General features: G+C 36.2%; 1 protein-coding gene and 1 pseudogene across 3 annotated transcripts; one reads left to right on the plus strand and one right to left on the minus strand.

Moving 5' to 3' along the window:
- The window catches only part of LOC107585933 (transient receptor potential cation channel subfamily A member 1-like), an 11,423-nt pseudogene extending 6,326 nt beyond the window's left edge, over window positions 1–5,097 (plus strand).
- Window positions 5,098–5,179: 82 nt separating this feature from the next.
- LOC107584409 (dnaJ homolog subfamily B member 6-like) lies at window positions 5,180–10,137 on the minus strand. 3 transcript variants are annotated; one of them, XM_016271030.1, is made up of 9 exons: window positions 10,052–10,137; window positions 9,757–9,866; window positions 9,022–9,078; window positions 8,771–8,878; window positions 8,263–8,427; window positions 7,831–7,984; window positions 7,319–7,389; window positions 5,556–5,687; window positions 5,180–5,469 (listed from the first exon to the last, which is right to left on the minus strand). In XM_016271030.1, the coding sequence occupies exons 1-9, from the start codon at window positions 10,117–10,119 to the stop codon at window positions 5,402–5,404; spliced, it is 933 nt and encodes a 310-aa protein (XP_016126516.1). In that variant the 5' UTR covers window positions 10,120–10,137; the 3' UTR covers window positions 5,180–5,401. The 3 variants fall into 3 exon arrangements, with proteins under 3 accessions (XP_016126516.1, XP_016126507.1, XP_016126497.1); XM_016271021.1 differs by having other exon boundaries at window positions 8,771–8,884; XM_016271011.1 differs by having other exon boundaries at window positions 8,771–8,886; window positions 9,018–9,078.
- Window positions 10,138–12,725: the final 2,588 nt, after the last annotated feature.

A 12,725-nucleotide genomic window follows, 5' to 3' on the forward strand; every position in this document is an offset into this window, starting at 1 on the left:
AGAGCAGACTGTGCTTGTCAGAAGGAGGGACTTTGTAGAAAACAATGCGTTTGAGGAAGGGCGGGGCATAGAGGACCTACAATAATGTACAGTATTTGAAAAATAATGTTTTTTGAACATTAAAGCATGTCAACATATTCTGTTACACCAAATACACAAAATAATGATCTTTAAAAAAGCATCATATGACCCCTTTAATGTTCCTGTGGCTCAGTGGTAGAGCATTGCGTTAGCAGCGCAAAAGGTCATGGGTTTGATTCCCAGGGAACATACACACTTTGTAAAAAATGTATAGTCTGAATGCACTGTAAGTCACTTTGGATAAAAGCGTCTGCTAAATGCATAAATTATTATATGCAAAAAGTGAATTTTGCATCTTATGTCTACTTTAGAACTGAAATACAATCTTAATTCAAGTGATGAAGGATTTCGTAAGTGTGACAGTAATCAGTGTTGAGTACTACTGTAAGGTTTACCCTGCCTGGTTTACATGTTTGAAAATGATAAACAGTTGAAAACATTAGAAATTTTGAAAAGTAATCAAAAAGTAATCAAATGTAATCAGTTACATTACTTTAATAAAGTAATTGAAAAGTTACACTACTTATTACATTTTAAGTAGGGTAACTTGTAATCTGTAAACTATTACATTTCCAAAGTAACCTTCCCAACACTGGTCACCACTGGTTTTAATAAGCAGCTAGTTTATGACACGGAACGCTATGCGGTGGTGAAACTGTGAGTCACGCATCTAGCAAGAACTTAACGATAGACAAAATAATCATATTGATTCAAGCATTTAACATTTATGAATTCATTAAATGTCAGTAATGAACAATACTGCACAAATTATAGCGATCATGAGGAAGGTCCTTATTCTGTCCCAAACGTGTACAGTAAAGTGGATATACAGTATACAACACCCCATCAGTTATATTCCGGTCTATAGTGCCACCTGTTGGCACAGTTTTGTAATTTAGATAACAACTTTCGTTATGTCGAGATCACGAGAAACAACTTTTGTTATGTTGAGATCACAAGATAATTAAGTCGTTATCACAACAAAACAAGAAAGAAAGAAAATTCATAATCCATGGCCTCTTAGGACTTCCGTACTTTTGAACAATGTAAAATGTAATAGTATCTAGCTCAAGGCTATATTTTCATGCATACTTTTATTTATTTGTATATGTTTAGTGACTATAGAGGATGGTCATGCCTTCCTCATGCTGCATCTGAAGGATACACACAGACCATGGACACTTTGCTGACATCTAACATCACACTTCTAAACAAAACTGATGGAGATGGGGTAGTTTGCCTAATTTACTTAAACACTTTTGACACAATGCCTTGAGACCACTAGCTTTAATTTGGCATTATTTTTTCTAGTGTAATATTTTTTCTTCACAAATTATATTATTAGCAAGCAGTGAATGAGGCTTAATCACAAAATGTAATTTAACTTCAGAATATCTCATGATATTTTAGTTTGGTCCTTTCTCTTTGAGCAGCAATCAAGCTGCATAAACCACAAGTGTGTGTAAAATCAGATGATTATGTTCTCCAGCATGATTTGAGATGATCCAGTGAGCATCTTGAGCTTCAGAGAAAGCAAAAACATTTGACTTTTTAACCTTAATACATTGTCATGGTCAATATCCAAAATTTGTCTATTTGATTATCAACCTAGAAATCTATTACTGTGGTCTGAGACTTTTGGAACCCAATATACAGTATGTGCCAGTTGTTTGTAAAGAATAAGAGTAATTGTGTATATAAAGTTTGGCGTCAGTAAGATTCAATTTTTTAAAAAGGGTCATTATTATACTTTCATTCAGCAAGGATACATTAAAGTGCTAAAAAGTGGCAGAAAAGACTTATAAAATATTTTTTATTAAAAAGAAAAACTATAAAATATTTATATTTCAATTAAATGATGTTCTTTGAACCTTCTATTTGTCAAAGAATCCTAAAAAAATATGAGGATGTAAAATGTTTACAGAAAAACCTAGAGATTGGTTAAGTTTATTAATCAATTATGCATGGTTTTCAACATTTATTATAATTATAAGAAGTGTTTCTTGAGCAACAAAATTAGCATTAGATTAGATATTACTGATCTCTACTGATATAAGATTAGATATTACTGATTGATTGTGATTAGAGCACAGCTTTGCATCTGGCTGTTAGGGCAAGTCATGTGGCAGCAGTAAGACTGCTGTTATACAGAGGGGCCAAGATCATCCTCAACAAGAAAGATGCCTCTTTCTTGCATGAGGCCGTACATAATGGGAGCAAGGAGGTCACCAACACTGTGATCGAGAGCGACAGGTCAGTCATTTTCTAGAAATGTTTGAAATGCGTTTCCTAGTTTCTTCATTTATATCTCATCTTTGTTGAATATAGATGTGAAGAGGCGATGACAACATACAAACCAAACTCAACAAAACGTTGCATTGTCATGGCCATGATTGAGTTTCCTTTAAAGTGAGTTTTTATGTTCAAGCCTGACACTTAAATTAAAGATTTAACACTCATTTAACACTCAGCGAGGCATTGCATATTTCCCCAGCATCTTCTAGACACTTGCATAAAGGAATCAGAGGAAGATGTGAACAGCACCGATTACTACATAAGTTTCCTTTTGTACTAGATGCTTAAGGTAACAACCTCTTCAACTAACACTCTGTATGTTCTCCAGATTGAGTACAATTTCAGGTGGCTTCAGCATCCACTGCAAAACCTTAAAAACATAGGCTTGGAAAAAGACAACACCTACAAACCACTTGATTTGCATCCTAAAAGTTAAAGCATGCCTAATCATTTAAACTGTGTCTTGCTTTTGGAAGCGGCTGAATTATTTGCGGGATCTGTCCAACTACATGGACTGGGCCACTGCGATCTGTTCACTGGTGTTCGTGATGCCACTGCTGCTGAACGTGAAGAGTTCCTGGCACTGGCAGCTCTGACCTCCTGGATAAACCTCCTCCTCTATCTCCAGCGGTACTGGGCTGCTAGAATGGCAGTTAATACATCCACGGAGCAGAATTATTTAACACAAGCATGCCACGACATTTTTAAGGACTAATCTCTCATGTCTTTAGGTTTGAACGGATTAATATGTGGTAATGTTTTGGGAGATCTCACGGACGCTGTTGTGCATTATTGTGCTGTTCTTCTACTTGATATTGGGATTTGCTTTGGCCTTCTATGCCTTGATGATTGAACCGGTGTGTATAGAAGTGTTACTAAAGGATTATGAAACATTATAAAGATTAATATTACAAACGGTGGACATTTTGGAACACTAGCCTGAATGTTTAATTTTATAGGCCAAGTTTAATGTATGAATTTATTTTACAGCAACATTTTGGAAGGATGTGCCTGTCACTGCTGCAGACCTTTGTCATGATGGTTGGAGAAATCGACTACCAGGACAATTTCTTGAAACCTTTCCTGCAAGGAGATCTTCCTTTCCCCCTTTTGACGCAGACAATCTTCATTTGGTTTGTCTTACTCGTGCCTATTCTTCTCATGAACCTTCTGGTTAGTCCAAATGAAAACAGGTTATGAATTAAATACAAAAGAACAGTCCACTATGCTGGATTACATATCAAGCTCCTGTATTTTGAGTTTAGATTGGGTTGGCTGTTGGTGACATAGCAGAGGTTCAGACAAATGCGTGTTTAAAGAGAATTGCAATGCAGGTAATTCAACACCAACACTAATACCGTGTCCTAATAAGAATAGCTATATCTAAAAACAATGGTTTGTTGTCAATGTTCTCCACAGACTGAACTTCACACTAATCTGGAGGAGTGGCTTCCCTATTGGTTTATGAAGCGGTGGACCAGGTTACCGTCAAGGAATTCCCAAACAGATGCTTCAGTGGAAAGGTCAGACAGTCAAACACAATAATAAGATAAGATCATGCTCATGTTTCAAAGGACAGGAGATGGTAAAACAACAAATGCTTTCAAATAACAGCAGCAAACTCAAACATATTTTACAAACACAAAGCAATTCAGAAATGATGAACTAACTGAAATTAGATCATTGTGAAGAGCTCTACAAAGCAGTTTCTCTAAAAAGGCTGAATATTTTTGATGTTAAAAAAAACTTTGTTTACTTTCCACTAGATGTTAAAGCAGATTTGATGTGCTTGTGAACAGAAAAGATGGTTTTTCGGTGGGAATGAGGGGAAGAGGTCCAGGACCCGTCTCAGTCCTACCATCCACCAGTTAACTCCACTGGAACGGGAGCTAACCAAACAGAAATACAGGTAACACCAATCTGACAAAAAAAATACCTTCATGTATAGCCAAATTTAAGTTAATCAGGTTCTGAACTAAATCCAATAGACCTTAGGCAGTTTAGCAACATATTTAATTTTTAAATAAAATTAAGGCTGTGAGGGATAGAAGCAGATCAAATGTTTTTATGAAAAAAGCTTTCTGTAGACAGAAACTTCATAAAATGGTACTGAAAGTTAGAGAAAATAAAGTGATCTACCTTTATACTGTGTGTGCCATTGTCAAGACTGTAAGTCTCTCCCTCACAGCCTTGTTTTTATCCATGTTAAATTCAACATGGCATCTAACCTTACGAAGGACTATAGCCTAAGCATGTGCTGTGAACTTTCTCAGGCTGAAGGAGATGTCAGATACCATGGAAAAGCAACACAACCTGCTAAAGCTCATAGTGCAGAAGATGGAGATCAGCTCAGAGGCTGAAGAACATGATGGACCCCGTCTTTCAGGAGCTGAAAGAGAAGCTCCTCACCAGGAGCAAATGGGGTCCAATGCTCAGGCCAGTGACCGCCAGAAAGAAGGGAGTCTGCAAATTCATGAAAACGGCATGAACAAGCCATTGTTTTAACAGAGTTGTTGTATTTACTCATAAACTGATGATGTGGCTAATATTTCTTAGTATGACTATGCTTCTATACAACAACCAAGGCTGAAACCAAATACCAAGCATCTAGCATTGTGTTTACATCGAACGTGTTAAACGTTACAAAGTTTGACCATAAATTCAGCAAAGGCAAGTCCGGTTTTATTACTGAAATATCCATGTACATTGGTTGTGTTGTGTTTATTCATTAATAAACTGTGTGGATCATGCGAATGAGAAATGCTTGCTTGCACAGATTTTCATTAAAGCTATTCATTTTCCGTTTTTTTTTATTTATCAGTCACAGTTCTTCAGAACAGATGATTTACTATTTGTTATCGATTAGTATCGGCATAAAAAACTTAAAATAATAAATGTTACTTTTGCATCCAAAAAATAAACAAAAACAAAATTGCTGGCGAGTTTTTCCAACCTCAACACAGAATATCCACAGCTACAGTATGTCAGACTATCAGTACTATGAGTTGAGATGCAGAGAAAAAATTTAGGACTCTTTGGCCTTTTTGGTCTCTCCCTTCACCGTCATTCCCTTCCTCTTCACTCCAGTTTGCTCTGTTGAGATACATAACTTTTAAGTATCACAAAGATCATGCTCGAGCTGCTGGAATCTCACACGAAACATGAAATGGGCTTCTGACCTTTGCCTGTAGTTTTATTTTGCTCCTCTCTCTGAGCTGACTGCCTTGCAGAATGTGAGGAGGAGGAAGAGGAGTCAGGGAGCTCCTTCCTCTGTCTGTGACCCTCCAGCATGCCTATCTCCTGGGCTTTTCCTAGAGAGAGGGGTGTGGTTTAGTTTAGAAGGGGGCAGAGCACTATTTTAATGAGTGTATTAATATCTGCCTTTAATTTAAAAATATGTTTTTTTCTAACCAGTTATACTTTATATTACCAGCCAGTTTCCCAAAACTGTTTTGATGATGATAATTCTGCGTGATGCATACTACACCTCTGACATCCAGAGATAGAGATGCATTTAGAGAGCATAAAACAAAATCACAAAGCTTGTTAGTTTTGTTAGCCATGCATTCTGGTAGAACTGCAGCCAGCTTCATTTGGCAGAGTTGGAAAGCATTGATCAAAGACATTAAAAGGCAACGGCTAACAAACGTTCTGCTGCATACCAGAGAATTCAAGACTGTTTACTATCCATAATGTAACAAAATAGTTTGAGACATTGTCTAAATAATTGTTTTTATTGAAATCATTTTTATTTTCTAAAACCCACCATAGTTGTCAAATCCTTTTCTTTACAACACTTTTTTCTAATTGCACTTCCATGAACACTTTTAATATCGTTCAATAATAAACACTGACAATGTTGCATTGCATAACAGCTTATTAATCTATATTAAAATGGTTAGAAATTGTATCCATACATTCCATATCAGAATGTACATTACTTTAATCTGTAAGTATATTTGTTGATGGCATATTAACCGTCTATAACTATTATGTTTCTATCATTAATAATGATCAATTTATCATAACTGAGTTGATATAAAAAGATTACTCACTCTAAACTCCAAAAGATTCAGAAAAAACTAAACATATTTTGTTATAAAAGAGTAATAAAAGTGTTAGTTTAAGCAAACAAGCTACAACACGCTTCTGTAAAGATTGGATTTGGAAGAAAATCAAAGATCACTCTCAGTTAAAGCAAAACTACATAGACTGCAGAGCTGCCACATCCCCAAAAAGGATGAAACTCATTTATTTAGATTCAAATTATTTTACAAAGTACACAAAGTTCCTTGAATGGTCATAAATCAGTTATAGTATTAACTCCGATTCTCATCAGGTTATTTAGTAATAACATTACAACTATAAACAACATTTGTTGTCTTACATGCAACAATGAGGGGGGAAAAACATTTTCATTAATTAAAAATTGCATATCAGTACAATGAATCTAGCACTCTACCAGCATTTACAAATATGTTTAACAAATGAATTAGACAAGTTGCCATAAGGTTTGAACAGTAAATTACGTACTCCAATTCCACACTCCACACAGTTGGAAAAGGCATGCACAATGCACAATCCTCTTTCTCCTTTCAGCCCAAAGCACTATTCAAAATGCAATGTGCATTCATGAGGACACTGCAACACAAAGTGCTCGCGGAAGGAAAAAACTAATCTCACAATATGGTCCCAAATACAAGTAAAATTACACACATCCTGCGCAAAATACTAACAGTCCCCATTTATAAACATGTAAACAAAAAAATTGTTCAGAAACAACAGTCTAAAAATGAAAAAGGGAAAAAAACACAACAAACAAGCAAAAAAAACGCAATGTACAGACATCTGAACGACAGTACTAACATTGTTTGAGCTTAAGTTTGTGCTGAAAGGGCTCCATTATCTTACTTGTGTTCCAATCGCAGCAGTTGTTCCTTACCATTTATGGTTACAGATTTTAACTGTCCATCTTCTTCCACTTCTACACGTTCCTGTCCATTCTCAACGATTCTATCAAAACAAATAAGTAGCACATCTATGAATTACAGGAGGGAATCATTTAAAATGTTGTTTGAGGCTGTGTTGCTTATGTAGTTGGTTTGACGTTGCTTTTATATCTCAAACCTAACCGGCTTATTTTGCAAAATGAAAGTAAGCCATTTCCTGTGAGACTTCCAATTCATTAGCTGCTATAGGCAGATGATAAGAAGAATATCAAAGTGCAGTAAAGGGTGAAAAAGGATGTGTTCGTGATTACAATAATACTTAATGTAATAATAAATTATATGATTAAAAAAATAGCAGTTTGCAGTATCAAGTAGCATAACGAGCTGTTCTGTACAGCTAAAAATAACTGGAGGCAGACGATACCAGAAGCCTCATACAAATGGCCACATCCACTTTTACGTTCAAAATAAGATGGATAAATGACAACTCTGGAAAGATACCCACCTTTTTGTAGTGATTTTCCTGCCATTGATGAATTTAGTGGAGGTTGACACAGAGCGGAAGCTGCCCATGCCTCCGCCACCTCCCCCTCCACCAAATGAAGTTGAAGAGAAAGAAGTTAATCCACCTCCTCCCATATGCCCAAAGGGAGAGAAACCTAACAAAATAATAAAATAAAATAAAAAGAGGAATATTATGGCACCAAAAATACATTTTCAAGAGTTTTCTAATCCACGAGTTGTCCTGATTCGCATTGATGTAAATATATATGGCCTTGCACCTATAAAAAAATATCATACACCCTGATGTTTGGATTGTAGTACAAGTTTCTGAATTTTTTTAGGCTGGTTTTGGTCTTTTTGAGCAGTTTGTGCTTGCACTTTTACAACTGACAAGGCTTTGAACTGAAGCACAAACAAATTTTTAATATCTCACCTGCATCAAAAGATGAAAATCCTGCCCCAAAAGGTGGGAATCCCCCAAAGCCCCCATAGAAGGAACCTCCTGTCCGGCTCCTGCTCATGCCCCGGTGGTGCTGGTGGTGGTGGTGGTGGTGGGGCCGCCGACCACCAAAGAAGTCATCATTAAATGGATCTCCACCTAAGAATGTAGCATTTATAGACCTTATGTAGCTCTGCCCCTTTTCAATACTGTGCTTGTTGTCTTCTGGATTGTATTTCCACAGCAGGAAGGTAAAATCTTACAGATTTATAAATGAAGTGAACCACTCATTGTAAAATCTTCCCGGTCTACTGACATTTGTTATGACATCCACTTCAAACATTACAATGCTCATGATAAACATAGTTAACTCTACTATAACTAATCCAATTCACCAGCTAATTACTCTGCAAAAGCGATGTTACAGAAATATACAAATCTACCGGAATCTAATTTGACAATGAATGCAAAACAAAAAACACTGAGGTAAATACAAACTCACCAAAGAAGTCTGCAAATGGATCTTGTCCACCAAAGAATTCCCTGAAGACATCCTCTGGATTGCGGAATGTGAATCCTCCAAAGTGGTCATTATTAAAGTGTCCTCTTCCTCCTCCTGTCCAAATGATGAAAAAAGTGACAGGTTTAAACATAACATAGACATATTATTTATATACATATATTTATTCCAAATTAGGGATTAATTAGGGCCAAACACCATATTATTAAAATTTACTGTAGGATGTAATATACCTCCCCCTGGAGTTAAGCCTTCTTTTCCATATCGATCGTATACGTTCCTTTTGTTTGCTGAAAAAGAGTAAACCGAGAGTTAAGCAACTATATTTTGGTAATGAACTCATAGTAAAGACCATATAGATTTGATGCACAGCAACTGTCAAAAATCTAGTAATAATCTATATTATTCATGCCCCAGCCCTGAATCACACCTTAAAGGCACCAGACACAGTGCCAGTACCAGTACCATCAGTCATTAATCATTTTTTGGAATTTGAAAAAAAGGCCATCATAAAGAGCGACGGCAACAACCTCTCCTTATGAAGGAGCGTCTCAAAAGTGCAGTCTGTACAAGGCTGATAAGGCTTTGTTTAGCATGCAGTGAGAGTATGAATAATCAGCTGTGACACATTTGGCTAAATAAAAACAAAAAACAGCTTTTACAGTATATTCAGAATCTACAGCTCCATTGATATAGCACATTTAAAAAACCCTACTGTTACTACTAGCACAAAGTGTAGGGGTGATAAAAGAAACTTATTTTTTTGGAAAGGCTCAACTAAGGATATTTTTGAAGGCCCAATCAGTCCAATACAACACATTTTCACTGGCTGTGAGGGACAATTAAAAATGCTGATATTTTAGGTAAACATTTTAAATGAAAAGCACATTTATTTTTATTATCATTTATAATGATTTAGTAACCTTTATCATTTAATATTATCTAAAATTCCTTATGTTAGGGCTTACCATCTGACAGGACTTCATAAGCTTCTGAAAGCTGCTTAAACTTCTTTTCTGCCTCTTCCTTGTTATCTGGATTCTTATCTGGATGCCACTTGAGAGCTAGTTTCCTGTAACTACAAGGGAAATACAGCTTGACTAGGTGATAAATGAGCCAAGACAGGCAGAATACCATAACACAACTAAAAAAAAATCATTAGTGCTACTATTTTGTAAATCTGAATTACTATTAAAATAATTCAGAATAGCATGCATTGTTAGGGATATTAAGAGCACTAAGTGAAACCAAAGATTAACTTACGCTTTTTTGATGTCATCTGGAGATGAATTTCTCTGCACCCCTAAAATCACGTAATAGTCGTCATCCATGGCCACTGACTTCAATTGCTGGCAATCAAACAGGGGTAAACAACAAAATAATAATAATTAGCACATATCTGCTGGCATTATAACTATATACTAATCTACTGTATCATTTGATGCATGAATTTTTAAGGCCTCTATATTTTCAACAGGATAAAAACATTGCTGAAAAATCTGTTGTACACACAATCTTGCAAGAACAAAGTTTATATTGTTATAACTATTTCAAATGAATATCTACCGGACTCAGGCACCTTAGGTTTACTTGATTAGCCATAAAAAACATCTGCACCAATTTGCTAATTTTTTTTTTCCTCCTCGTGTGTGACCTCCATATGGTCTTAACTATACTAAGATGAAAAATGAAAGCAGCAGGATACAAATCTATTGTTTACTGTAACAGGGAGTTATTGTTTATTTTCCTTATGTCACCATGTCATGTGTAAATGTAAGTCGTAATTAGAAGAGAGACCCTGGTTGCGATTCAGAAAACGCCTGTTATTAGCTGCACAGTCAATCGTGGGCTGTTTTTTTAAGCTGATCTGGACTTTCTCTTTATTTATTTCTTATATTACAAATGAGTCAAGTTTTGAGATTTACATTTGTGGTGCAATTTGAGCATCTTGTAATTTGTTTATGGAATTTATTCATTGTTTGTTCCTCCTGAGTCTTTTATGGCACGTATATTATGTTAAGAAATAAATAAAGAGAAAGTCCAGATCAGCTTAAAAAAACAGCCCACGATTGACTGTGCAGCTAATAACAGGCGTTTTCTGAATCGCAACCAGGGTCTTTCTTCTAATTACAATTTACATTTACACATGACATGGTGACATAAGGAAAATAAATAATAACTCCCTGTTACAGTAAACAATAGATTTGTATCCTGCTGCTTTCATTTTTCATCTTAGTAACATGCATCAAAAATATTATTCAATACTTGTGTTTGAACACGTTTGGCAAAAAAATCCAGTGTCTGCATAAGACTGTGCAAATAATAAAGCAGTACTCGATCTGTTTTGATGTGATTATGTGACTAACTGAAATCACCCTGTGGGCCAGTCACATTGCCTCACTGCAGCGCCTGATACTAACAGGCTGTTTTCATTTCAGGACCAAGAAAGCAGCATGTGATGCCTCGATTTTGTACCTCAATGACCCAGAATCAAGTTCAGCTCTCATTCTTGTGTGGCAAACACCTTGGGGCACTAACGTCATATCATGATGGGTTTATTTGCACATAACACATAATATTTTGAGTGTTAGTAGAGAAGGATGCATGTGCAAAATAAGAGACAGAGAGGTGCTATAGATGTCACATTGTCATTACCCCATTAACAATATGACAAAACGTTCATTTATGAATATAAGCAATGCATTTTGGTGCAATGCAAATAGATGGCCACTAAAATACACTGGATAAAAGCAGCAGAGGCAAAATTCACCTACAAAAAGAAAGAACATTCTGTGATGATTTACTCATCCTTATGTTGTTCCAAAGCTGTATGACTTACATTCTTCAGTGGAGCAAAGAGGAAATGTCAGGCAGAACGACAGTCTCTGTAACCATTCACTTTCATTTAATGCACAAAAGATGCAATCAAAGTGAATAATGACTGAGGCTGTCATTCTGACAATTATCTCTTTTTGTGTTTCGCAGAAGAAAGAAAATCATGCAAATTTGTAACAACATGAGGGAGAGAAAATTGACAATGACTGTTCATATTCGGGTGAACTACGTTATCTCTTTAAAGCTTCTCTATTCCAACAAGCTAACCAACCACCAACAACGCTATCAATAAATCCCATTAATACCTGACTAATTAAAAGCTTACCCCTTTTTCTAACCCACACTTCCAGCAGACCAAAACATCGCAACAGAGAGTCCATATGCAGATAGTCGTGGCTGTCCCATTTCAAATAAAAATTATAAATTGGCATTAATCCGGGTGTGAGGTGCCAGAGTAATACAGTTAGGATACTGTCAGAAGTTAATCACCCCAGTTGTTCCAATATAATTTATTGCCATGATAGCTTAAAGGAAAACAAACGGGCCAGGTGATTATGCAGTTGTCATTTTGGCAATGGGAATTTATATTTTTATACTGATAATTGGGCATGATTAGACATTGGTGCAGCACAGGTAACTATTAACTCCAGTCTCTTTTATGTCTGTCTGTGCCTTGTTTTTTTCTTGTAGCGGTTTCTGCAATGATGGGTGAAATAGAGGAAGTGCTGCTTCATGTTAGCTACACATCCAGGTACTGCTGTCCAGCTGTGCAGGATGCAGAAGTTTGTCAAATTTACACCCATACATTCTACAATCTCACTCTTGCTCTGTGCCATTTGTCCCCTCAGGATGGTAATGTCTAATTTTACCCATGGTTATTGAATAACAGTTCATGAGAAGGCAGAATCTGAGTCAGGTTGAATAATCAATCATGCCGCTCTTGCTGCTATAAATAGAAGTGGGCGAAGTGCTTCATCAGAGGGATGGAGAGGCCTGTAAAAAAGACTCATCACTGTGAACAAGGCTCAATGCCTTCAAGTGTAAAATCAAGCGAAAAGAGTGATGTCAAATTTGTTGCTTGATGGGCGATTTATTGACATTT

The sequence above is a fragment of the Sinocyclocheilus grahami genome, unplaced genomic scaffold, assembly GCF_001515645.1.
Source record: "Sinocyclocheilus grahami isolate Dianchi unplaced genomic scaffold, SAMN03320097.WGS_v1.1 scaffold5.1, whole genome shotgun sequence".
NCBI classification, from domain to species: domain Eukaryota; kingdom Metazoa; phylum Chordata; class Actinopteri; order Cypriniformes; family Cyprinidae; genus Sinocyclocheilus; species Sinocyclocheilus grahami.